This window comes from Penicillium citrinum (genome assembly GCF_028827155.1).
Source record: "Penicillium citrinum strain IBT 23319 chromosome Unknown utg000006l:1.0-3011923.0:1.0-3012962.0, whole genome shotgun sequence".
NCBI lineage: Eukaryota > Fungi > Ascomycota > Eurotiomycetes > Eurotiales > Aspergillaceae > Penicillium > Penicillium citrinum.
In genome coordinates, this window is record NW_026622691.1 from 999,470 (window position 1) to 1,023,795 (window position 24,326).

A 24,326-nucleotide genomic window follows, 5' to 3' on the forward strand; every position below is an offset into this window, starting at 1 on the left:
TGAGATTGGGGGATTGGGAGTTTTGGGCTTTTTGGGGTGGTTGGTTGTTCTTTGCACCGCGGTGAATTGTGGTGGTCGTTTGGTCTTGGGATTTGAATGATGATCATTTGAAACTGAAAAGACCTGAGGAGATATATACCCTGCTTCCAAGTTCTTGCTGTCGTCATCCATAGGGACGCTTTTGCTGATTTGGTATGATGAATAGTTTCCGCAACATGTATAAGGGTTGGATTTACAATGAATACTGGTAAGAAGCATGTGAAGCGACTTACTACTTGTAAGCTCCTAGTGGCTCCCGAGACCTGCTATCTTCCCTGTACCCATCGTCCTCCTCTCATGTGTCATCATGGATCTATGCTACATGCCGACGTCCTTGTCATCGTACTCATGAAAGAGCAATCTAAGGAGAGTGATATGTGAAGAGAAGGCAATATGTATATAGAAGAGAACAGGGACCCGGGACTACAAAAGATAGCCTGACTCGATGAAACGAAAAAATGGAAAAACTGAATCAGAGGAACAAGATGTGTGAAGGCATGTTCATAGTCATGATGGTCATTACTTTTGAGTCACGCTCCATCAGAGCTTTACCCGTGCCCTGAACTGCAACATGAGTCAACTTTGCATCGCATTCTAATACATTTCCGCAATGTCATAATTGACTGTATGAAGAGGCTTCAATACCTTTGCCATTTTCAGCCCTTTGAAAAGTGACTTGGAAGTTCCAGCTTGGAAGCCAGCCGGAGACACTACGCTGTTCAAACCTCATGGTTATGGCTATATACTACTTGCTATTTATTACCCTACTGTATAGGAAGTACTGTGACGAGATCGGAGAGGTTTCGTCAAACAGCATGGTTGCCACTCCAAATGAGATACTACTGCTAGTACACATTTATAACATTCATCGCGTCCCATAGGACTGCTAGCAATCGTCACCATCATTTGAGATAAAAAATCTCACTCATCCGGTCTCACGTTGACAACACTTTTGGACCACACCCACTTTTCACCAGTAACAAACAGCTCATCAAATCCCAACTGTCGGAGAACAGTTGAAACAATGAAAACAGAAAACCCCAGTGTTTGTCTTAACAAATTCCATCAAGCTCAATATGAACAGCCAGGGAAGATGAAAAGAAAGAGGGAGTAATGAGATAACGGGAAAGACAAGAAGAAAAAGAGAACATAATTTCTCGATGAGAAGAATCATACAAAAAGAATCCGATATTGTCACCAGTAGACAAGATCAGGCCCGGTATTCCTGAGTACAATAGCTTGGGCTTCGGGGCGTTAGAGATGATGGCTGGATGAGAGGGATAATCCAGATAATTTCTGTACATCAATCGTCCGAGTGAGCGAGTCGTAAATAAACAACGCTAGATGTACTCTAGGTGGATCTGACAGCCTGTCAGCTTGGGAGTACGCAAAGCGAAAGGACATCCACTCACAAAAAAGGCCAGATGATAGCGTGCGCTATACCACGCGGTTCCCTCGACGATAGACTAAGTCTGGAGGGGCCTTTGAAGACCAATATATTGAACACACGATCCATGAAATTGGACTTCAGATCACATGATGGCATAAGCATCTAACACAGAAAGACATGGAACCCAGTCGTGGTCAACTCATGAGTTTCATTTGCCTTCCTCCGCTGGCTCTGCCGAGTGGGAACCAGTTGCAGCATTGGGGCTAGCATTGTTGGCCACCTGCGGGGGCAACTGGGGTACTTGATTAAATCCATTGCTTGGAGCCCGGTGCTGATTGGGAGGGAAATGATGGGGCTGGTGTGGGCTAGATGAGAACTGGGGTTGTTGCTGCGGGTAGCCACCACGTCCTGGAGGCACTAAGGTGGGTTGGTAAGCCAAGGGAACCCAGATAGGGCGAAGAAAGAACTCACTGTGTCCAGGCTGCTGGGCTCCATACCCGGGTTGGCCTGCTGGCATGAACATCATTGGCTGCGGAGGCTGGCCTGACTGAGAGTTCTGCTGCATCATCATGGGGGCGCCACGACTTGGGCTGGGATACCCACTGTGTGGCTGTGGGGGAGGGGCATGTTGAGGATAGGCATGACCAGGGGAAGGTGAGTACATCGGCATCTGGGGGTTATATGGAGACATTCCTTGGGGCACGCCCATATATGGCCCATTCGAAGGTTGCTGCATCATTGGAGCTCCTCCCATAGCGGAATTTATGAATTGAGGACCACCTTGATATCGCGGAAGCTGACCGGGCTGAGGCGCACCATAGAATCCTGGCATCGGTTGTCCAAAGGCAATTTGGGCGTGCGGGGCCATGGGAGATGGGTACCCCATGCCACCTTGTTGCATGCGAGGGGACGGGTAAACTTGGGATGACGATGCAGATATCTGCATGCGATGTTGATCGTCCATGTGTCCAGACGCAGGTCCATGTGGGCCATGGTGAAGGTGGGGCGCATTCGGGGGTCCTGATGTTGGAGGGACGCCAGGGTGGAACGACATCGGGTGCTGAGGAAGATGAGGGTTGTTGGAAGCAGATCGTCCCTGAGGCGACACCGATGCAATGCTGCCAGGGTGCTTGAACATTTGATCAAAAGTCTTGTCTTGGTTAGCCTCAGGATAATCCCATGTCGGGAGCGTCTTGTAAGGAGGAGGGATCCCTCCGTTGAAGGTATAAGGCTTCTCAGACGATTCGCGGCTTTCTTTCTTAGAACGCTTGATAGGGTTAAACTGATTTTCGAGTGAAGGCCTCTCTGAAACCGACAAGGGCTTCTTCGCCCCAAAGAACGCAGACGGAGTTGCAGCACGAGACACGGAGTGATTCCGTGAGAATGGACGAGGACTCGCTGCCGCAGCGCTACTAGCTGGAGCGGCAGGAGCAGTCGGGGCGGCCGGGGCGGCTGGGACAGCGCTTGGGGTTCCACCTGGGGTGAAGGTACTGGCTGCAGGGTTAGGCTTGAACTCCATGGCACGGACATTGAACTTGGAAGATGCAGCAGATGCGGGAGCCTGGCTCTTCACAGGACTAGTAATCCTATGTTGCTCATTTGCAGGACCGGTAGGTGGGCCACGGGCATCTTGGATGGGCAATGGCGTAGGAACAGGGCCCATTCCCGCACCTTTGCGCTGTTGAAGGTTATCAGCTAGACGATGGCTGAGCATGCCAGCACCAGGACGACCAGGTTGCATGGGCTGTTGAGGAAAGCGGCCAGCTCCGGCACCAAGTGGACCGGTGGGGGCATAAACTTGGCGGTTCCTGCCAAAAGTGCTTTGACGATCAGCCGGGGCCACTGGCGGAACGCCGCCAGTGGGGCCACCTCGTCCAGTTGGGGTCTTCTGCTCAGTGACAGGCGTTGTGATTTTAGGACTAGTCTTATCATCTGATACCCGATTTATGATGGACTCTTGCTTGGTGCGATCTTTGGCTAAGATTGGCACCAAATCTTTTGGCACAGGCGTATTGAGCTTGAAGTTCTTGGAGAATTTCATCAACTCATTGAGCTTGACAGTTCGGTCATAAGTGGCTTGATTGCGACGACGTTCTTGCATCTTAGCCTTTTCAGTATTGGCAAATTGACGGAATTGATCCAGCACCTCAGATTCGACATTAGCTGTGGCATTTTCAGGCACAGTGCGCTGCTTCACGGAGGTAGCAGGCGTGTCAGTGTTGATCTTGCTGGAAATAGATTTCTGTTCAGTGCTGGTGCTAGCAGTGGACTGGGTCGATGTCGGATCGGCCGGAACGTTCTCCTTTGCCGCCGGTTGAGTGTGCGCAGCAGACACAGGTGCAGTAGATACAGGAGGAGTATTGTTGGCGGCGGTTGCGGCATTAGCAGTGGCAGTGGCAGCGGCCGGGGTTGCTCCGGCTTGTCGACGCGCTGGTGGTGTATACTTGTTTGGCTGACCAGAAACCAAAGGAGAGAAACTCTTGTCCTCACGACGAACACCGCTATATTTGTCTTCTTCGTCATGATCACCAGTATCCGGAGCTACCTGGCCTCTTTCTTCACGCATGTGCGGGTTGTCAGCGCTGGTACCTTCAATCTCAGCAGCGATCTTGGCTGCCGAGGCCAGCTGCTGGCGATAAGCGGGGGAACTTCTATCCAGTGAAGTTGTGTAAATGCTTTCGTCATAATCCGTCTTGGCACCGAAGAGCTTCTCATTAGCTGCGAATTGGTCCCATCCTGTAGTGTTACCCATGGAGCTATCCAAAGACATATCAACCTCATGCTCTGCAGGTTCCCAACGTTGCAAGGTGCGTTCCCGAAGCGCCAAATTGCCTGAGATATCCGCATCTGTTCTAAATTTGGAAGCTCCTATCGAACTGGCATTAGCGACGACTGATTGACAGCACAATATTCGTTCCATGCTTACCGTTGGACTCCTTCGCAGACACCTCAGCAGGAGATACGTTAGGAACCGCGATATCCGCGATATCCTTCACATCAAAGGCCATGCTGTGCTCCGGGGCAGCGCCAAGATACGAGCTAGTTCCGTTGCTCGCGCCGTTCGAATTGGGCAGGTTCTCCTGGGAGACGCGCTGAACCATCTTCAAAAGAAAGGATGAATCGCTTGCTTCAAGGGTCGAGGAAGAGAAAATGCCGGTAAATTTGTCTCCATTCTTCGTGGTTATAGTGGTAGGAAGGCCCTAGACAACCCATCCCATTAGAATGTGCTGAGTGCAATTTCGGAGAATGGCGACCTTACTATGAAAGTGGCAAACAAGAAGACTAATCGATCATGCGCGTGGTTATCAGCAGTGTTGGACTCCTTCTGGCCCGGCCGAGGGGAGCCTGACTGCTTTTGTGCCATATTTCCGTTTGACGAATGTGTAGAGCGTTGGGTGATTGGGTTTGTCCCTTGGGACCAAGCCTTTTGGGAGTTGGAACGACTACACGGAGTGAGATGGCAAGATTAGCAGAGTACAAGTTAAAATGGAGCTAGAGAATCAAATGAATGACAACCATGCGATCCGACGTATGCAATTGGTTCTCTGAGGGCACACAATGTCATGCCAGCCCACAATGCGAGAGCTCGCCAGTTCGAGGGGTACGTGCACAAAGACCCATCTATCCGACGAGCACGGGTGGAGAGGTCAAGTGCTCTCAGTGAGAACCTTGGATTCCGAAGGGATAAAATCCACATCCAGTGAGAGATTCAAGGATCGCGAAAGGGGAGACAGGAGAAAGACCATGAGGGAGAGTGATGTTGGAGGTGAAACGTACCGTTGACCAGCGTCACCAGGACTGCCAGACTGTCGTCGGCCGTCGGCCTTAGAGTTGGCACTGGACCTCAAGGAAGGTCTTCCAGAATTCTGAGAAGAGTTTGCCGCATTTCCCGAGCTGTTTGCAGCCGGTGTCGAGTTGAGAGTGGAAGCCATTGATTGACTCGGGCGTCAGGGCAAGCTTGCGTCGTGGAACTTAACACGGCGGAAGGCCGCGAGGAGGCACAACCACAAGACACACCGCCTGCACAAACAGGACAAGGGGGGGGAATGGGAAATGGGGGGGTGGAGGTGGGGGAAGCAACCCGGAGAGGTTCTGATTGTGCGAAAACCGGGCCGAGATATCCCAAGCTCACAAAGACAAGGGTGGGCTAAGATGGGAGTTGAAAAGGAAGTATGAAAAAAGGAGGGGGAGAAATGAAAATGTTTTGGGGAAAGAAGGAAGTCACGGGGGAACAGGAAGAAGGAGGAGGTTGTAATGGTAAGTTACGGTATGGCCGGTGCGACCAGATCTAGGGATGCATACATTGTAGTAGTACATATTCATAGTAGTTAATAGTAAAGAGTATGGAGCTAATTATTGGAAATACATCATATATTTGCATATTTTATTTATTCTGATTTTCTGACTTCAATATAACTATACATTACATTTCCTGTGACTAACTACTGGCTTCTACGGAGTAACTATGAAGTACGAGATGCTAACTCTTTGGTGGGGACTTCCTTGATGACAGCCACTTTGATGGTATTGGCAGTACACAAATACCCAATAGTTTACAGTGTACCACGGCTGTGATTATTATGCGACAGATCGTGGCTGATCTATCTATGTCGTAGGTAATTGTTCATTTCTGCAGACAAAAAGGGAGAAGAGGATCTCGAGGATAGTACCACAACCCACTTTTCCAAGAGAAATCTGGAATGATATGTAGTACAGAACCAATACTAGGCGATGCGATTTGATACCACAGCTACGTAACAATACGTATGAATAGGGCAGGATGTCACAAGATGTATGGGATTGTCTTGCATTAGGGCGCAATATTGCCAGATCAATCTCATACATTATATGTAGTAGTGTACATAATAGTAGGACTTGAGTTGTGTGTGTGTGTGTGTGTGTGTGTGTGTGTGTGTGTGGAAGTACATAATTGTCTAAGCAGTAGTTTATGCCTATGCAAGTATATGAGCAGCGAACATCCTAGCAATGACCCGAGTATCAGGCAAACAACTACACTAGTCAGTTATTAGTAGTATAGGAGTTGTTGGGTTACGGTGAAGCCCAACGGTGCCAGGAGAATCTACTGGTGCCCTACAAAAGAGTCAGACCATACTGAGAGCTCCTTTTATACCACAAATCAACTACAACATCAACCATAATACATACTATGTAGAATATGCACAAGATAGAATGAGTGGATAAGCGCGGGAGCTGCCGCAACCCAAGCTGAAGCAGCGCAAGATGAGTTGAACCATTGGAAAGGCTGCTTTAGTGCCATGGATCGCCGGTACTTCACTTATCCCGTTAAGGAAGCAACCCAAGCTCGGGCCTTGGCCTTCCTTAGTTTCCGGCAGAAAGTGGCATGCCCTACTTAACTACATACTTACAGGTAGTTAACTACGGGAAAGTACACATTTACACCCTAAATTACCATACCATACAATACAATACACACCCTTCACTTTTTGCAGATCAGAAGGAGGCTGGTCTCAAATCATCAACCACCAACCACCGCCATCCACCATTATCTCCTTCTTTCCCTCCCCCCCCCCCTCCCTCCCCTTCCGATCTTTACTTACTCCAGGCTCTCCTTCTTGTCTTTCTGTTCTATGCAGTCGATTCCCTCTTGGTCTCACCCGTCTGGAGGCCTTGACCCTTCACCTCATCCGAATCACCTCTCCGTCTCTGACAGTATCGACTCCTCTTCCTCCATGGCCTCAGCGTCAGGCCGCAGTTCGTCGGCCTCCGGTCGCTCCCAGTCTACGAAAACCGTGGTAGGTGTCGCTGAGCATAAGTGTTCATTTCTTTTCTTTTCATTTTTTTTCTCTCTCGGGCATTCGTTCGCTGACCGGCGTCTCGTATCACCTGCGTACAGCCCGATAAACAGATTTCCCAAATCGAAAAGAGCGTAACGCATCTCCTCGTGGCAACCAAACAACTACTCGAAACCCTAACCCAGTGGTCTCGCAAATCCGCCTCGGAAACAGATGTGTCAGACGTGTATGTGCGCCTTGGCTACGAATTTAACCTAGCTTGTCGCGCCTTTAATGCGATCGGTGTCGAGACCTCCGACTTGGGTCCCGTGCCCGACGTCCTCCGCACAATTCTTGAAGATACACTCAGCCAGGATGCCTCACCACAAAGCCTTGACCGCTATCTTCCTCAGATTCGCGATATTATTATTAACCTCCTCCATGGTTTAAAAAAGAAGCAAGCGCGCCTACGGTCTCGACAGCAAAAGGAGGAGGGCCGAGGTGGGATGCCCGGGCGGCAGGCGAGTGCCGGAAGCCTGGGAAGCGAGAAGACAAATATTGGTCAGCTTTACGATGAAGCGGCTGCATCGACATTACCGCAAGGGGCCGTTCAATCTCCCAAGCGATCCGCGCGTCGATACGGAAGTAATGGCTCGTTGGAAGATACACCCAATCAACAACGCACATCACCTGGCCCGTCAGGTTCGAGCTATTCAGAGCGTGATGCATCGCGACGAGAAACACAACAGCTTCTCTCTCAAGCGACTTCGGATAATGGGCCAACACCCCGCCAAACGCCATCCGCAGCTCCTCCTGACTTCCCTGCCCCGCCGCCTCCGCCGAAACAGGATGATGCGCTAGGCGCTTTACAGAGAAGCGGTGAATTGGAGCGCCGGGCTTCGCGTCGTTTCTCTGCTTATCAAATCCAAAAACACCTGGGAACTTCATCAAATGGGGTGCCTGTCATTCCTGCCCAAAATTCCCCAGTTCCCAACCGGGGACGCGATGTGCGCGAATCTCTAAACGCTGTTCGCCTCCGAGGACCTTACCAACACTCACGACAACGCTCCACCAAAGGCTCGCAAGACGTCACTAAAGGTGGGCAGGCACAAGCAGCTGCAAATATTCCTCAAGCAGTTCAGGAGGAACAACCAAGGACTTCCACAGAGACCACGGAGCCGCCTGCGGCACCTGCAGAACTCAAGACACCTGTCGATAAAGAGCCACCAACAGATTTATCTACCCCCCTATTTCCCTCAACCGCCAAAGAATGCACCTTCGCTTGATGATGCATTTGATCCCGAGAAAAGCACATCCCCAGTTCGCGAGACTGCCCCACAGACACCGAAGAAAGATCGGATCATTCCGGCTGAAATCGCTACGCCCCCCGCGGTGCCCCAACTCGCACTCGACCAGCCATCTCCCGGTAAAGAGCTGACGCTGTTCTTGCAGTACAAGAGCAAGATCAAAAAATACGTACTGCCAGAGGGTATCTCGGAATTGACTATAGGCCGTCTTCAATTGGCCTTTATTGAGAAATTCGCTTGGAATGTGCATAATAATGGCATGGACCTCCCTGAGATCTACATCCAAGATCCAATTTCTGGCATCCGCCACGAATTAGAAGATTTAAATGACATCAAGGATCGTTCAGTTCTTGTTTTGAATGTGGACAGTCTCGATGAGATGAAGAAGCATTTTGATGATAGTTTTGGCAATGTACGCCTCCTCGTGGAAAGCGTGAAAGAAGCACTTAGCGGCCAAGGCACAGTCATTCAACGTGTGTCAGATCGCCAATTGGAAGCTGCAAAGGAAATGGCACGCCTTGCAGCAGCGCCCCCAGCTGCTCCAGTCCAGACTGGTCAAACTACTCTGGCTGCTGGAAACGGTAGCCACATGGCTGAAATCCAGAGTCTGCGTCGTGACTTGGCCGTGGTACGACAGACCTTTACCAACTTCCAATCTGACATTACCGGCTCGATGAGCGCTGTTCGCGCCAAGGCAAGTCAAGTCAAAAGTGCTGCGGAAGATGTCGCCGTTACTGGTTACGAAGGGGATGCTGGTCGCGCACGTGTGGGCACTGGCAAGAAAGAGTTGGCCGATGAATCAGAGCGTCTTGTCGCACGTGTCGATGATCTTCAGGACCTTGTGGAAGACTTGCGCAAGGACGTCGTCCAACGCGGTGTCCGTCCTCTGCCACGCCAACTCGAGGGCGTCAGTCGCGACATCAGCAACGTCATGAAAGAGATCAAGAAGATGCAAGACTTCCTGGGTCGGGAGAAGCCCATTTGGACCAAGATCTGGGAGAAAGAGTTGCAACTGGTCTGCGAAGAGCGAGACCAGCTCACCATGCAGGAAGATCTCGCAGCGGATCTTCAGGACGATCTCGAAAAGGCGGCGCAAACCTTCGCCTTGGTGGAACAAGCTACAAAGGAGCAAGCTATGGAGAAGGCCAATGGCAATGTTACCTTACGTGCTACCTCGCGTACTCTTGATATTGATCCCACGGTTGATCTCACGAAAGCAAAGGACAATGTCCTTGGCGAGGTCCGCGCTCTTCAGCCTAACCACGAGAGTCGACTCGAAGCCATCGAACGTGCAGAGAAGGCCCGCAAGAAGGAGCTTGAAAACCGACGTATCAATCTGTTCCAGAAGGAGCTTGGAGCCTTTGTGCAGGAAGACAAACTCAAGAAGAGTGGTGGTGTCGAAGAGACCGAACGCCTGCGCAATGCAAAGGATGACCGCATCCGCAAGGAAGTTTGGGACAGACAACAGGCCCGCAACGCAGAGATGGAGAAGGCCGAGGCTGAAGCAGCAGCTGCTCAAGCAGCAGCCGCAGCCGAAGAAAAGCCCGACGATGAGAAGCCGGACAACACACCAACTGAAGGGGATAGTGCAGCTGCTGGTAATGAAGAGGGTGAAGCAGAAGTCTCCAAGGACGAAAAACCGACAGAGGAGAAGACGGACGATACCCCTAATGATACGACGGCAGAGAAAGCTCCTGAGTCTTGATCTTTCCCCATGATACTCTTTCTTTTCCCTTTTTGACCTATTTGAGCATTCTTTGGCGATTGATTTTATCTGATTTCACATCTCGCCTCTACACCGGTGGCGTGCTATACCATTTGTTTTTACCTTGTCCCCAATCCTGTTTTTCTATATCTTGCTCTGCATTCCTGTCACTTCTTGACGATACCCTGCCACGACTGTGGTTCGTTTCCCCTGATATCCCTTTTTCACATTGCGCGTGGAGTTGGCCCGGTAATAGGTAGTTTGGTCGATATCCCATGGAAAGCAATATCATACACGGTGATTTATCCTATACTCTCTTTCACGATTACTCAGTAATACTTAATACATTTAAGTATTTCGTACTCAAAAAATCAAGATTGTGTTTCAAATTCAATACGTACACTTCAAGTCTAGAATTAAAATGTCCTTGGCTGCCTAACACCAGGTCTCACCTACTCTTCCCAGCCATCGCATTTCCACGCTTTAAAACCACTTCACGTCTTCAATCCCCAAAATTTGATCAACAGATCATCTCAACTTTAAATTTAATTCTCTCAACGTAATTAACGAATTTGAAGATCATCAAGTTTGAGTATTACCAGGGTGTCGATTCTTGTGTTTCTCAGTCTCATCTCCAATCCGATCGTCACGAGTTGGCCCGAATATATCTTTGTACTACCCTTCCATTCCATCCCTGATCAATAATGCAAAAATTGTCTAACACATCGAGCAGACTCCGAAGTGCCTTTGACCCTATTTTTATTTTTGACATCGGATCAGATTGAAAAGTAATTGCCCGACCCAAAGACCAAGCAAGAACGCTCCCATGCTTTTTCGACAGGGCTCGGTATTCATATTGCTCTTGTTCAAATCAACAGCTAGCCATGCACAATTCAATCAAGGTCTTATCCGACGAAACGTCGAGTCGGGAATAAGACGCTCCGATTCACCTATACAAGGCGTAAGAAAAATGAGCGACGATGAAGGGGAGAAATTCTACTTTGAATACTGGCAATTCGAATCCAACTCGGAAACAAATACCGGAAATGCATCTTCTCCAGCGAACCTGGATCTCGGCGCTCGATCTTTGGAGGAAAGTCAAGACGGATCTGAGTTTTCAACGGCCCAGTTCCTAGCTCGATCATACATGCTAACGGAGTCCTTTCCGGGCCTCGTTGATTCTGGTCTCTCACTGCGTAATCTTGCGAGGGATTTCAAGTGTCCTGTCGGGACGAATGCCTGTTTAGATATTAATCGGTCTGATCGATGCTGTGGGGTTGGGGATACTTGTGAGGTGATTCAGGATACGGGTCATGGGACTGTGGGATGTTGTCCGAAGGGACAGTCGTGTTCGAGACGTGTTGGGTCTTGTCAGAGTGGGTACACTGCTTGTTCGAACGAATTGGGCGGAGGATGTTGTATTCCCGGTTATGAGTGCGTTGAAGGTGGATGTAAGCATTATATACACCCTGTGATCAACAAGCGATTGAAATGGGATGTTGACTTCAACAGGTGCTTATGTCTCCGTTGTGACCGTGACAATTGATCACACGCTCACGACTTCTACAATCACTTATTCGTCTCAACCGCAGACTACCAACTCTGCATCGACATCAACTACATCCACACCCGAGGAATCGACCTCTGCAAGCTCAACAGAAAATCTCACTGCCCCAGCTCGTCCAACGAGACAATCAACAGAAACCACAAACGCGCATAGTACGACCGAGCGATCAGGTATGTGCCCTACAGGATTCTACGCTTGTTCTGCAGTCTACAACGGTGGTTGCTGTCAAACAGGCAGGAATTGCGATACAACCTCATGTCCCACGAGTCGATCTACTACGTTCACATCTAATGGAGAAACAATCGTGGTTCCGGTGGCTACGGGAGCTTCGAGTTCGGGACGATGTGCGCAGGGATGGTTTCGTTGTGCTGATACTGTTGGAGGGGGATGTTGCCCACATGGATATGCGTGTGGTGCGAGCTGTACGGCGACGGCGGCGACGACTACTGTTGCGAAGGAAGAACCGACAGGTGATGCGCAGGCGAGGCGGGTTGATATGAAGAGGTTGGGGACAATGTTGATGGTGGTTTATGTTTGGTTGTATTGATAATATCATGAATATACGACAGATTTGCATATAAGAACTGGGATTCGGTCGTCTCTCATTCTCCATCAGGGTTAACGAGAAGATAATCTCTAGCTTGTAATTCATAGACCGTACTGATGCAAACGAAGAGTGGCATGATAGATATTATGCGCTATTTCGTTTAGCTAAACCAACTCCGAAGACAGACTGGATCAATGATAGCACGTAGTATGTTTGTGGATATCCAAGTTACATTTAAACGAGTCCGTTCAAAAAAAATAGCATTCCTGTGATATACAAAACTCCAAGTTAGGTCCCCTGGTACTTCGTATAGTTCACAGTAACGGACACGTGATCGGAGTACCGGTCAATCACCGAATAATACCAAGAAAAGTAGTTTGGCTCCAATGTTAGGAAATGATTGTGAAGTTTGAATTCCAGCTATCCGGGGGTTTGAACTTGCATACTTGAATACAATTTATAGATGAATATCACAACAACATAGTAAAGTATGTTAAAACTGCTGATATCAGATTAAATGGGGGCAATACATTTTGCCCGACCCCACGGGGGCTTAGTAATGGGCGGCAGTTCGTTCCTGCGGTGAGCTGCTCTCAGTTTAGGGTCGCTCCTTCCTCAGAAATTACCCGAACGAGAACCGCCGAATTTGGCCGACGACTCCACTCCTTGCATCTTCTCCTCTTCTCCTCTCATCTTCTTCTCCTCATCTTTATATTTGGTAAGTGATTCCGGGTGACAGCTGCGTCAGATTGATCTTCAAGTAATCTTGAGCATCTATCAGTCTTTCCCCAGCTTTTCCCTCTCAGCTATTGTCATCATCCCTTGCTGAACTTCCCCAGGTCCATCGCCATCATGTCCGAGAAGCAGCAACAGCCCCTCCCCTTCATCTACCAGTTCGCCGCCGGTGCGGTGGCTGGTGTCTCTGAGGTATGCTAAGAATCTTCAATTCATTCCCAAGTTCAATGGTCTGGTTCAAGCGGACCTTTCGCCCTGAGGCGTCGTGAGGCGTCGTGAGCCATGCAATTGCTAATCAGTCTCCCCGCACGGCTCCAGATCTTGATGATGTACGCGCCAATTCCTGTTCACTTCGATCGCAACCCTTCCCCTACAACATGACCCGACGATTGATTCCGGAAGCAATTGATATTGACTATGGGATTTTGCAGGTACCCATTGGACGTCGTCAAGACTCGAGTGTAAGCACAATCCCCAATCTCGCTATCGGAAGCGTCAACCCGAATTACTCCGCAGTGACTAACTCCTCTCCCAACAGTCAACTTCAGAGCGGTACTCCTGTTGCCGGTGCCGAGCACTACAATGGCATGTTCGACTGCTTCCGCAAGATCATTAAGCATGAGGGGTATGTATTGGGATACTTCAATCTCTCGGCTCGGTCCTGACCATCGGCATTTGTTCCGAGACTGACCAAATCGATCCACAACAGTGCCTCCCGTTTGTACCGCGGTATCTCTGCCCCCATTCTGATGGAGGCTCCTAAGCGTGCTACCAAGTTTGCTGCCAACGACAGCTGGGGTAGCTTCTACCGTGGCGCCTTTGGCGTGACCCAGCAAACCCAGTCCCTGGCCATCTTGACCGGTGCTACAGCCGGTGCTACCGAGGCCTTCGTCGTGGTTCCCTTTGAGTTGGTCAAGATTCGTCTCCAAGATAAGGCTTCTGCCGGTAAGTACAACGGCATGTTGGATGTTGTCAAGAAGATTGTGCAGCAAGAGGGCCCTCTGGCCATGTACAACGGTCTAGAGTCGACCCTTTGGCGCCACATCTTGTGGAACGCTGGTTACTTCGGATGTATCTTCCAGATTCGCTCCCAGTTGCCTAAGCCTGAGCCTGGAAACAAGAGCCAGCAGACTCGCAATGACCTGATCGCCGGTACCATTGGTGGTATTGCCGGTACTATTCTCAACACTCCTATGGATGTCGTCAAGTCTCGCATCCAAAACACTACCAAGGTTCCTGGTCAAACCCCCAAGTATAACTGGGCTTGGCCTGCCGTCGGCACTGTTATGAAGGAGGAGGGCTTCGGCGCGCTGTACAAGGGCTTCATCCCCAAGGTGCTGCGTCTCGGCCCCGGTGGTGGTATCCTGTTGGTGGTGTTCACCGGTGTGATGGATTTCTTCCGGAAGATGCGTGACGAATAAGCAGAATCGGGAAGGAAAAGAAAGACAACAAAAAATTGCCACGTCCCGATATACCCTCTTCTCGTTCTGTATCACCGGTCCTGTATCACAAGCTAGAGCATTTAACTAGGTGGATATACCAAAGACTTGATTTGCAGTTTAACCGTTTCTGAAAAATAGTACCAGATCAACCTCCACTAATCATGTACAATAGAATCATAGTTATACTCTAAACTAATCATCCGATTCCTTCTTTTTGTGCAAAAAAGTCGCAAGGGCCGGTAACCCTAAAATACAAATAACAGTAAACATCACACCAAAAGCCACAAAAGTCCGAGAAACAATCTTGCAAGTACGAAGTTCCGCCTCTCTCCTTTCACGTCTTTCCCGCTGTAAATCACACGTTTCACAATGGAAATGATCTCGATTTGGAGGGTCGGGCTCTGAAGCGGAGTATTGTGTTTGATCGGAATGTTGGTGGGTGTGGAGTTGGTTTTCTAGGTCGACTCTTGAGTTTGGGGTTGGGTCTGGATCTGTTGTTGGGATTTGGGAGTACTGAAGAAATAAAATGATTATTGCTTGTTAGTGTAACTTGTTTTTTTGTGGATTTGTTTGTGAGATACGAGATGAATTGTCTGGGATGTCTGGTTGAGGTACGTACGCCTGTCCTTGTATTCTCTGGTCTTTGTTCGAAGAGTTCTTCGTATGCGGGGACTGGGTCTGTTGGTTTTGGGCTCATTTTGACTGACGATATATTTTTTTTGTTTGTGGGATCTGGTAGTTGATAGGGGGGAAATGGATTCAGTGATTTCTTTTAGGTGAGATCTCATTTCGAGTTGGGGGTGGTCGGGGTATTGGAGCTGAGGCTGAGGATGAGGCTGGATCAGGCATCCATTTTATCAGGCAAGGGTGAATTTTTAATATTATTTATACTAACTAGGGCAAGTATATAGTAGTAGATTGCTTCAACTCTCGCTTTGTACGTGAGATGATATATAATATATTAACTATTGAGCTGCATATTATAGCCGGGATTTGAGTATCGTATATACTACGTAGTTCTTCACTCGTTTCATCTACGGCTTGTCTCCATGCAGGCCATCAGAGGAAATTGAAGCTACCGTATCTTGTATAGAAAACAACAAAGGATTATAAGAATAGCAATGCTGTGAGACCATATCTTTTCAATATCTGCTTCTGATTGAATTTAGTATTGCTTTTCTTCTTCCACCAATGCAAACAAGTATAGAGAAATGAAGATGCTCCTGTAAGCATTGACTATTCACATACGACGATGTCTTCTCAGACGAGAACATAATTTGGAGCCTCATTCTAATTTAGCGTATCAATCGTAGAGGTCTCTCATTTCATCTCTTCTCTACCATTCCTTGGTGCACTCCGATTAAATTAGTGACATCGTATAGACATACGATGTGACTTTACGAGGGCCTAACTACAGTATAAAGAGAAAGGAGGAGTGACCTCCGCAAAGACATTTCTATTACTACACACAGCGTAAACGAAGTAACACGAGATTGGTCTATACCATAGACTAGCAATAGACATTAAAGCAGCAAATTCTCAATCCCAGTCTTCACAACGTGTTCCCGATCATCATTTTCCCAATCCAGGATGCGCGCGTGACACCTTTCTTTGACTACATTTTAGAACCCGACTCATCCGCAAGTAAAAAGAAAAGGACCATTGAGAAAACCCCGCATGAGCAGATTGGCTGACATGATTTACCTTTGCAGGGTAGAATAGCAAATAATCGAGTTTCCACAGTGCTTCCCCCGCAAACCCAAATATTCAACTTGGTGATCGTTCCGTGGATCGCCCCATAACAAGCCAATGAAATCATGCAATCGCACGCATTATGACCACAACATCCGCATCCGCTGCGTAGATTACGTCTACGAGTCACACCCCATCATTCCATTCCCCCGCAATAGCAATGCACTTTGTAAGTGGCATGTCAATGGCATGGCGTGGTGTGGGGAGGTTATTGTCTTATATAAACTCGGTCCTTTTTCCCACTCACCCAAACTCCCAGAGTTCTTCATCTCTACATACTAGCTCTTCATACAACAATCAACCGAAACAAATCTTTCACGATGGACAAGCACAATTCTCAATGGGTGGCTTTCCACATCCGTGACCACCTTGATGACGGCGAGGTCACGGTTCAGAATACCGTCATTGAAGGGTAATCTTGCTCCTCCTCCTCCTCCTCCTCCCTCCACTCCCTGAAGTAGTTCAAGAAAAGGTTTTCGTCGTACAAGTACTAATATACTGGAAATATGTAGCGGTGAATTCTGGGACCCTAACGATGCTAACGGTCGTCGTCGTTCACTCTCTGAAGAGGAAATTGACGAAATCACCATCCCGGCCGGTGGAATAGGCGAAATCAACGCCAGCGGTCGTCGCGGCAGCGAAGGCCGTCTCGATCTCTTCCATAATGATGGAAAAATCTGTGAACTCCATTGGGAGAATCGTGGTGGGGAACATATCAATCTGGTTGAGACTCTGGATAGTAATGACCAGTATAGAGTTGAGTATGATGGATGGAGTTCTAAGGAGGGACCCCTTGGCCACGTTTACGTGGATATTACGAAGATAAAGAAATAATGATAGATACCTCTGGAGGAAGAGACTAGATCCCCTCCTTGCTTAACATTTTATTGAATGAATTATTATATTTTACTTTTTACGTGTTTTCAAGATTAAGTGTGCTCGGGGTTGACGATTGTAACTAGATAGCGGAGACGGTGGCCAAGTATCAGTAGAACCGTGTCTTTTTTGTATGGTTGAGACGGCACTTATCGATTGAAGGATATCAATAGGTCGTTCGATCGGATCATGCCATTGACGGCTGCGAGTAAAGGGTACAAGTGTACGTGCCATATCACCTACCTTGTCTCCTGACTGCGTGGGCTGACATTCCAGTATACCCTTAAATGTAACACGACCGTGTAGTCGTAGGATGTCCAATGTCAATTTGGTCTGCAAACCCTTTTGCTATTCCCTTGAAATTCAATATGGCACACTTTTGATCGAATGTGAAGGGATGATGTAAAAGGGAGATTTACCAGCAATATGAAATGGTGACTGGCATTTACAAGGAGTAATAGTGAAAGCATTTTGATATCATTTAATATTGAACAATAAAGTCATAAATTGGGTATGTTGTTACGGTCTATTTACTCCACAATCACCCGTTCGACCAGACAGGAGATTAAAAGCCCTCACCATAACCCAAGACCAGAAGATCCCAGTTCGGTTTAAAGGCTGTCCAGCAAATCTACAAGCATATCCTAGAGAAACCTGAAAGAACCACCAGGAAGCCAGAAGTGGAAAGAATCTCACGCCTCCACGCCTGTGGAAACAGCACTAGGAGCAGCATTCGACTGACGACGCTTATCATTTCCACCCTTAATTCTTCCCAACCCCACAAGCTGAAGCATCTCCCTCCAGAACCCAACAGGCGGGTCCAAGAAACTAGCCTCATAAGCGTCGATAAGGGGTCGTTCCCAGACAAGGTCAGCCTCGTGTGCCTTGACAAACTTGGTTTTCTTGATGATCTTCCAGATCAGGAAGAGGGGCGGAATAACGATTTGCATCGTGTAGTCGGACCAGAATGTCTCGACGTTCCAGGGCTTATAGGCGGGGTAACCGTATAAAATGGTGACGAGGATCATCCAGACCATTCCAATCCACCCGCACCATGGCTGGAGCCAGCCGTAGTAGGATAATTGGCGACGGTCGAAGTTTTGGGCTTTGCAGGCGCGGTGGAAGCAGATGTAGGTTATACAGATAGTAATGTAATTGATCAGACCTGGTGCTTGTTAGATTGTGTAATTCCGATGATGTGCGGAATAGAAGGTGAGAGGGAAACGTACCACCAGCAGTAACCAGGTTGGCGAACCATGTGATGACGATGGAGGAACTGTTTGAGACTTGCAAGAAGGAGAGAAGTGGGAAGATCATCACGACAGCGAAACAGTAGATTGGTACACCCTTGCGAGTAGTGTGGGTAAGGATGCGCGGGGCACGACCTTCCAGTGCCAGACTGTAGAGTGTACGGATGGCACAGTAGAAGTAAGTGTTGCCGGCCGAGAAAATGGAAGTGAGCAAGAGACTAGATGTTGTTAGTACTGGTTATTTTAATACTTCGCAATGATCCGAAGCACCAGGCGCTAATGAAGCGCTGACAGGGAGTTAAACTTACGCGTTCACAATCGATGGGAAGATCTTGATACCCATGTTGGTCATGCCAATGACATATGGCGACGCAGAGGCCGAAGAATCAGACTTCTCTCCAGTAGCGATAGCCACAAGTGCGGGATCGCGGGCAGAGCAGACGATGCCGACAGCAAGAGCACCGCCCATGAAGAAGAGACCAAATCGGATATAGACAGTTTTAAAGGCATTCTTAATGTAGATACGAGGACGCTTCGCCTCTGCCGCAACCATGGAGATATACTCTGGTCCGACAACGGCGAAACAAGCTGACCACAGAGAACCGAGGTATCCCTCGAAGCGACCCAGACTTCCGGTATTCAAGTGCTCCATGAACGAACCCGGGTCGTTCCAGTAACGGAAACCATACGCGTCGTGCTGGGGATTTCCTCCCACCATAGTGATGAAGGTGAAGAAGAAGAGTGAGAAGATCAGAATGACTTTGCCACCGGAGAGCCAGAATTCGGCTTCACCATAGGCTTTCACAGCTAGAATGTTCAGAGTACTATATTTTGCGATGTTAGTATCAACGGCTCTGTACGGGGTTTCTCTGTGGGGGCGGGGGCGGGACCGGGACCGAGAACGTGGCCGAGGTGGGGAGTCTAATGCAAGGGCGCATTGGGGGAGTATACTGGGCATGCAGAAGCAGCCCGTGAAACTTTTCTTACCCATAAACGACAATGATACCGGCGCAAATACCAGCGACAGGACCAGGCTCTGTTACCTTATCACTCCAAAATGACAGGACTAGGGTAAAAGCCGAAATTTCAAAGGGGATCAGAAGAGCCTCATAGAAACTACAAGCGGGGCGTTAGTGGGTGGGGTTCGCTTTCTTCGAGACTAGTAAAAGTCGCAGATGGGATGGGACGGGATAGGAGTGGGATGCAATAGAACCACGAACAAGAAGTTCCAGCCAACCATGAAGCCAAGGGCATCGTCTACCCATTTACCGGCGAGACGGATAAATCCACCACTGACGGGGTAAGCGGTACTCATTTCAGCCAAACAATTGTTGACCATGGCAAGAAAGATACACTGAGTCGTGAAAGCCAAGAAAAGAGAGCCCGGACCACCATTGTATAGACCGGTGCCGATACTCACGAACAAGGCGGTACCAACAGCGCCGCCAATGGCGATCAATTGGATCTGTCGATTATCCAAATGACGTTGGAGGTTATCGGCATTGTCGGCCATCAAACCTTCTTGAACGTCATTATGTGGACCGACAGGCTTTACACCCAGTGTGTCCAAGACACCGGTGGTCGAGCCCTCTTTTTCTTTGCTTCCGAAGATAGCCATTGTGGCGTGACTTGGCGCAAGAGGCTCTGTACGAAGATGCTGAATTGGGTTGATACGGAGATAGCTGCAGGGGCGATAAAGGCTAAAGGGAGCCTATAATTGCGAGGAAAAAGTTGCTTAGGAAGTTCCGGTTTGACGCATGGGTTTGGGAAATTTTGGAATCTTTCTTTGCTGGGGGGGGTGACGGTCAGATCCGGGGGAAGCAGGATTGGAATGAATTTGGCGCAGATGGGGTTGAAGAATGTCGCAACAGGGTCAATTCGATAGATCGCGAACCGGGGGGCTGATATCTAAAAAAATTTGGCGGAGAGAAACTGGAGATGGTGCAGTTCTACCGTGGCCATGCCTTGTCGAGGAGAGTGATCCAATAAGATGTAGCAAAGAAGAGTAAGCGTAGTTGATAAGTCAGATGTGTGATGGTAGTAAAGAACAATACTCGAGGCAGGTAACCGTGCAAAGAGTAAGTCAAATGCCAGATGTGTATCCGATGCAGCTCAAAGAAGAGAAGGATGAGAAAGAGTGAAAAAGTGCGGGTTGGCCAGATTAAGAGAGAAGTGCCGCCTCGAGGCGAGAGTTGAGGGTCAACCGTATTCATCTTGGCCACCTTCCCCAATTAGGCAGCCCCGTGCACGGTCTACGCCCGTCTCAGCCACGTTTGATAATATTCTTGCATTCTGATTGGTCAAAGTTCCTCATTCCGGCAGCCAAGACCCCGGATCTGGGAACGCTAGTCCTCTTTAGGTTTCGGATCTATTCGCTCGGGGCCTCCGATGGCGTTGCATTTTCTGCTGGGCTTTTTCCATTTGTCCCGGCGCGGTGGGAGAAGACAAGCGGGTGAACTTCTATAACTATGTAGTATGTACAGGGTGGTGGAGGAGGCTGATTTTTTTCAAGCCCCTAAATCACCCACTTGCAGATTTTTTATCGATCGTGCTGACTGCCAAGCGCCAAGCTGCCGAGTCTTTGAATTTGCCTTCCCTTTAGAAGGACATGTCCGATGACAACCGGTTTTCCTCGTTATCTCTGTGGGGGCCGCCTCCCGCTTGGCTCTGTTAGTCTTTAAATTAAAATTGCACATGGCTGGGACTGGGCGAGAATCGGTGCTAGAATAGGCCAAAATTCCCCGATTAAATCTGTCTAATTCGCCAAGTCATGATAATTCTCGTGCGGGATATTGTACAGTTCCAGGATAAATTCCCCTGTTACAGTAGATCGACTCGCGTGGTCATGTTAAACTCGTGGGGAAAAAACCATGTGGAGGGGTGGGTCAACCGTCTGGAATGTTGTTGTCAGGTGAGCTGGCGCCAGTTCAGGCAGTTAGGTTATTCATACACCAAAGTGATACGATAGAGCAGTAGGGTCTTTCAGAGATTTACGGCTATAACTAGGCATTTTTGCCTTAACTTGCGAGTCATTATGGCCAAATGCGAAACTAGAGCCGAAGTGCCGAAAGAGACATCTAAGGCGGGAGTCGTAATGTTTAGAGAATTTCAACGTTGCTCTACATTCCAAAGGGACATAGACATGGTCTTGATGATAAATCTCGGAGAATATTGTCAAACTACTATTATGCATGCTTTTGTTTCATAATCGTCTCGGTCTGTAAAAGGAAACCCCCCCCCAGCCAGATGTTCAATTTGATAATTCAACCACGCAATGCTTTTAATATGCAATCTGTTTTCATCAGACTATAAGGCCGCAATTTTGAGATTCTCGACTTTTGACTTCAACCCTGAAACAATATCGACATCATAGGGCTCCCTTATCTTGAAAACCGTCGTAAAAGGAGCTTCAGAATGCCTTGAAGTCAATAGGCCCAAGGAATCCACATCAACATGGGCTAATATATCCTTCGGCGAGGACGTCACAATAGAAGAGCCACTCGAAGCCCCAAATAATGAAGCAACGAAGAGCGCTCCTCCGTATCTGCTGCCCAATTGCTGAAGAGCAAGAATACAGTGTAACAACCTTCGAAGACTAGCATCATCGACTTGCAAATTGGAAGTGAAGACCTCCTGGATATGCAGTATTCCTGTCCGAAGAATCATACAAACGCTGGTTGGTGTAAGGTACGAGGTAAGATGCTTTTCATTGAGATCTTGGAGAATTTCAGTGAATTCAATAGCGCTTTGAAGGACCGGACAATTAGAATCTTCGTGGGCGAGAGAGAGTCGTTGACGTGGGCTGTATTGGTCTGATAGAAAGTCAAGTTGACGATGAAGAGTACTGTAAAACTCAAGATAGATCATTTTCAACCATGCACAATGGTAATAGAGAAGAAGGTCGGATTCATTTGCGACGAATGGGATCGGGCAGAATGATATTTTCTTGGGAAGATCTCGATGCCAATCTTCTAATTCTATCTTTGAGAGCCAAAGACATGATCTTCGGGACTGAGAAGCGATAGGCTTGCTGCTTGTTGGCTGACAATTCCAAGAGAAAAGGTCAACTCGAATGCAGCGACAGAGATTAATTTTTTCAACAAATATCCGAGCGAGTTTGTCGTGGTCTTCACCGTAGTAAGAGATACCAATACGAGATTTAAATCTCGAGATAACAATATCATCCTTATCAAGTCGAAGTACTGGAATAGATAATTCCATTTGGTCCCTGATCATCGGCGGCTGCTGCAGTCCCAGGGACATCAGTCTATCGCGCGTGAAAATACACCACCACAAAATTCTTCGAAAGTTCCAATCCGGGTGATCGGAGTAATCGAGATGAAGCTGAGCTTTATAGGCAAATCCTATGCAGATACTCATCCAATGACGGCCATCTTTGTGTTTATCTGGATTGTCGTACCAGTACGTTAGAAGGAGGAGACTTTGGATGGCCGCCATCGTATCATCTTCGGCATCAAGATCGTACAGGAGCTAAATAGAAATCAATTACCGCGGCATAAACTTAATCAATGTAATTCAACTTACTCGAGCCCTTTGAAATAATGTATCTAGCGCATTTCGTCTTGACAGAAAGCCCGCCGCATATAGGTGTCTCAAATCAACGAAGAATGACCCGGAAAACATGACGGCTTGATACAAAAGCAGGCTCACTTTCCCCCGCTCTGATTGACATTCTGTGTTTGTGACGAGGCAAAAATGATTGTCGAAAAGAGGTCCAGGTCGAGAAATGGAAGATGTGGGTGAACGTGTCGAATATATGCTTTGAAACATTCCTGAGCGAACTGAGGATCCGGCACATCCAACGCGCCCTTTCGTACCAGAAAATCAATATCATATTGCTGGAGGCTCGATGACGGTTGCTTCAGATACGATGGTAATAGCAGATTATAAGGAGGAAGAACCCATGTTGGACCGAGTAAACGGTGAACTTCCGAGACCAAGTTATCAAGAGGATAAGTGGACAGAACTGCGGATTTCCGGGCCATTCCCCGGGTGGGGCGACGTTGAGTTAAAGCCCGATCCTTCATCAGGGGGATAGACCATATATGTATATATATTGATTAGGGGATGATTGGTGAGCTTGGCGATGTGATTACCCTAGTGTAGTAGAGGAGATGTATGGGGGTATTTTGAAAAGACTCGAATAAATTGAAAAGCCTCGGTGTTGCGAGCAGCCGCGGAGCTCACCGTGCGGGGCCAAAGTCTGTTTTTCATTGTTTGACCCCGGATTCTTCTCACCGCAACATTCTATTCTCCACAATCAAACTGACTACTGTAAATGTCAGGCAATGGGTAGATTTATGTGATTGGTACAAGATATTATGAAAGGAAATTTTCAAGGGACTTCTTGTGACCAATTGCCCCTGTCATAGTCAATTTTATCATTGACTACGAGTACAAGTAGACTGCAAACACTACTCCACTACTCAAGTGGAGTATACGAATTGGCTGAAAAAGGTTAAGAAGAACACTGCGAAGAAGAAATCCGGTGGCAATTCTTAAAAATACACACCATATAAAATTCAATGCTTGTACGGAGTAATTCACCCTCAGATGTATAGAGCGAGTGCCAGAAATGCAATAATGAAAATATCATGCTTCCTCATGTAGATCCGCCTGTCCCCAATCGGGCTCGCATGGAGACGCTTGTTCTCCTAAAACAAATGCAACTAACACCAACGTGAATGCTTCAATGAATGTTGTGGGTCATTAAAAGTAATGCAGTTTCTCAAGGTCATTGGCGATGGCTAGTCTCTCATTAGTACTGCAGTACTGAATCGACTTCTCCAATCACCTACCGCCGCCCAAATCGAAAAGAGAAAGGAATACGATCCAAAGCGATTTGAGATCGACCAACACTGCGTGGGGCCACTGAAAATATCAAGCTATTACTCGAGCGGTCGTATACGGTGACTCCCTGACTGGCTATATCGTTGTCTGGA

General features: G+C 48.1%; 8 protein-coding genes across 8 annotated transcripts; 3 read left to right on the top strand and 5 right to left on the bottom strand.

Moving 5' to 3' along the window:
- Positions 1-1,637: 1,637 nt before the first annotated feature.
- Positions 1,638-5,361, bottom strand: N7469_006908 (putative PAB1 binding protein (Pbp1); the record flags this gene model as incomplete). The annotated part of the gene is made up of 4 exons (XM_056645826.1): positions 1,638-4,297; positions 4,356-4,629; positions 4,689-4,872; positions 5,207-5,361. The coding sequence occupies 4 exons, from the start codon at positions 5,359-5,361 to the stop codon at positions 1,638-1,640; spliced, it is 3,273 nt and encodes a 1,090-aa protein (XP_056499267.1).
- A 1,779-nt stretch (positions 5,362-7,140) lies between these two features.
- On the top strand, positions 7,141-10,194 carry N7469_006909 (formin-mediated actin nucleation enhancer; the record flags this gene model as incomplete). Its single annotated transcript, XM_056645827.1, has 3 exons — positions 7,141-7,203; positions 7,305-8,280; positions 8,339-10,194. The coding sequence occupies 3 exons, from the start codon at positions 7,141-7,143 to the stop codon at positions 10,192-10,194; spliced, it is 2,895 nt and encodes a 964-aa protein (XP_056499268.1).
- Positions 10,195-13,160: 2,966 nt separating this feature from the next.
- N7469_006910 (putative mitochondrial 2-oxodicarboxylate carrier protein) lies at positions 13,161-14,464 on the top strand (the record flags this gene model as incomplete). The annotated part of the gene is made up of 5 exons (XM_056645828.1): positions 13,161-13,235; positions 13,362-13,372; positions 13,475-13,504; positions 13,582-13,668; positions 13,753-14,464. The coding sequence occupies 5 exons, from the start codon at positions 13,161-13,163 to the stop codon at positions 14,462-14,464; spliced, it is 915 nt and encodes a 304-aa protein (XP_056499269.1).
- Positions 14,465-14,677: 213 nt separating this feature from the next.
- On the bottom strand, positions 14,678-15,182 carry N7469_006911 (uncharacterized protein; the record flags this gene model as incomplete). Its single annotated transcript, XM_056645829.1, has 2 exons — positions 14,678-14,998; positions 15,105-15,182. The coding sequence occupies 2 exons, from the start codon at positions 15,180-15,182 to the stop codon at positions 14,678-14,680; spliced, it is 399 nt and encodes a 132-aa protein (XP_056499270.1).
- A 1,375-nt stretch (positions 15,183-16,557) lies between these two features.
- N7469_006912 (aegerolysin family protein) lies at positions 16,558-17,071 on the top strand (the record flags this gene model as incomplete). Its single annotated transcript, XM_056645830.1, has 2 exons — positions 16,558-16,649; positions 16,750-17,071. 2 exons carry the CDS (start codon positions 16,558-16,560, stop codon positions 17,069-17,071), a joined length of 414 nt encoding a protein of 137 aa, XP_056499271.1.
- A 734-nt stretch (positions 17,072-17,805) lies between these two features.
- Positions 17,806-19,981, bottom strand: N7469_006913 (uncharacterized protein; the record flags this gene model as incomplete). Its single annotated transcript, XM_056645831.1, has 5 exons — positions 17,806-18,278; positions 18,343-18,581; positions 18,672-19,187; positions 19,351-19,479; positions 19,584-19,981. 5 exons carry the CDS (start codon positions 19,979-19,981, stop codon positions 17,806-17,808), a joined length of 1,755 nt encoding a protein of 584 aa, XP_056499272.1.
- A 1,688-nt stretch (positions 19,982-21,669) lies between these two features.
- Positions 21,670-23,007, bottom strand: N7469_006914 (fungal specific transcription factor domain-containing protein; the record flags this gene model as incomplete). Its single annotated transcript, XM_056645832.1, has 2 exons — positions 21,670-22,854; positions 22,909-23,007. 2 exons carry the CDS (start codon positions 23,005-23,007, stop codon positions 21,670-21,672), a joined length of 1,284 nt encoding a protein of 427 aa, XP_056499273.1.
- A 23-nt stretch (positions 23,008-23,030) lies between these two features.
- N7469_006915 (uncharacterized protein) lies at positions 23,031-23,411 on the bottom strand (the record flags this gene model as incomplete). The annotated part of the gene is made up of 1 exon (XM_056645833.1): positions 23,031-23,411. One exon carries the CDS (start codon positions 23,409-23,411, stop codon positions 23,031-23,033), a length of 381 nt encoding a protein of 126 aa, XP_056499274.1.
- Between the last annotated feature and the right edge of the window lie 915 nt (positions 23,412-24,326).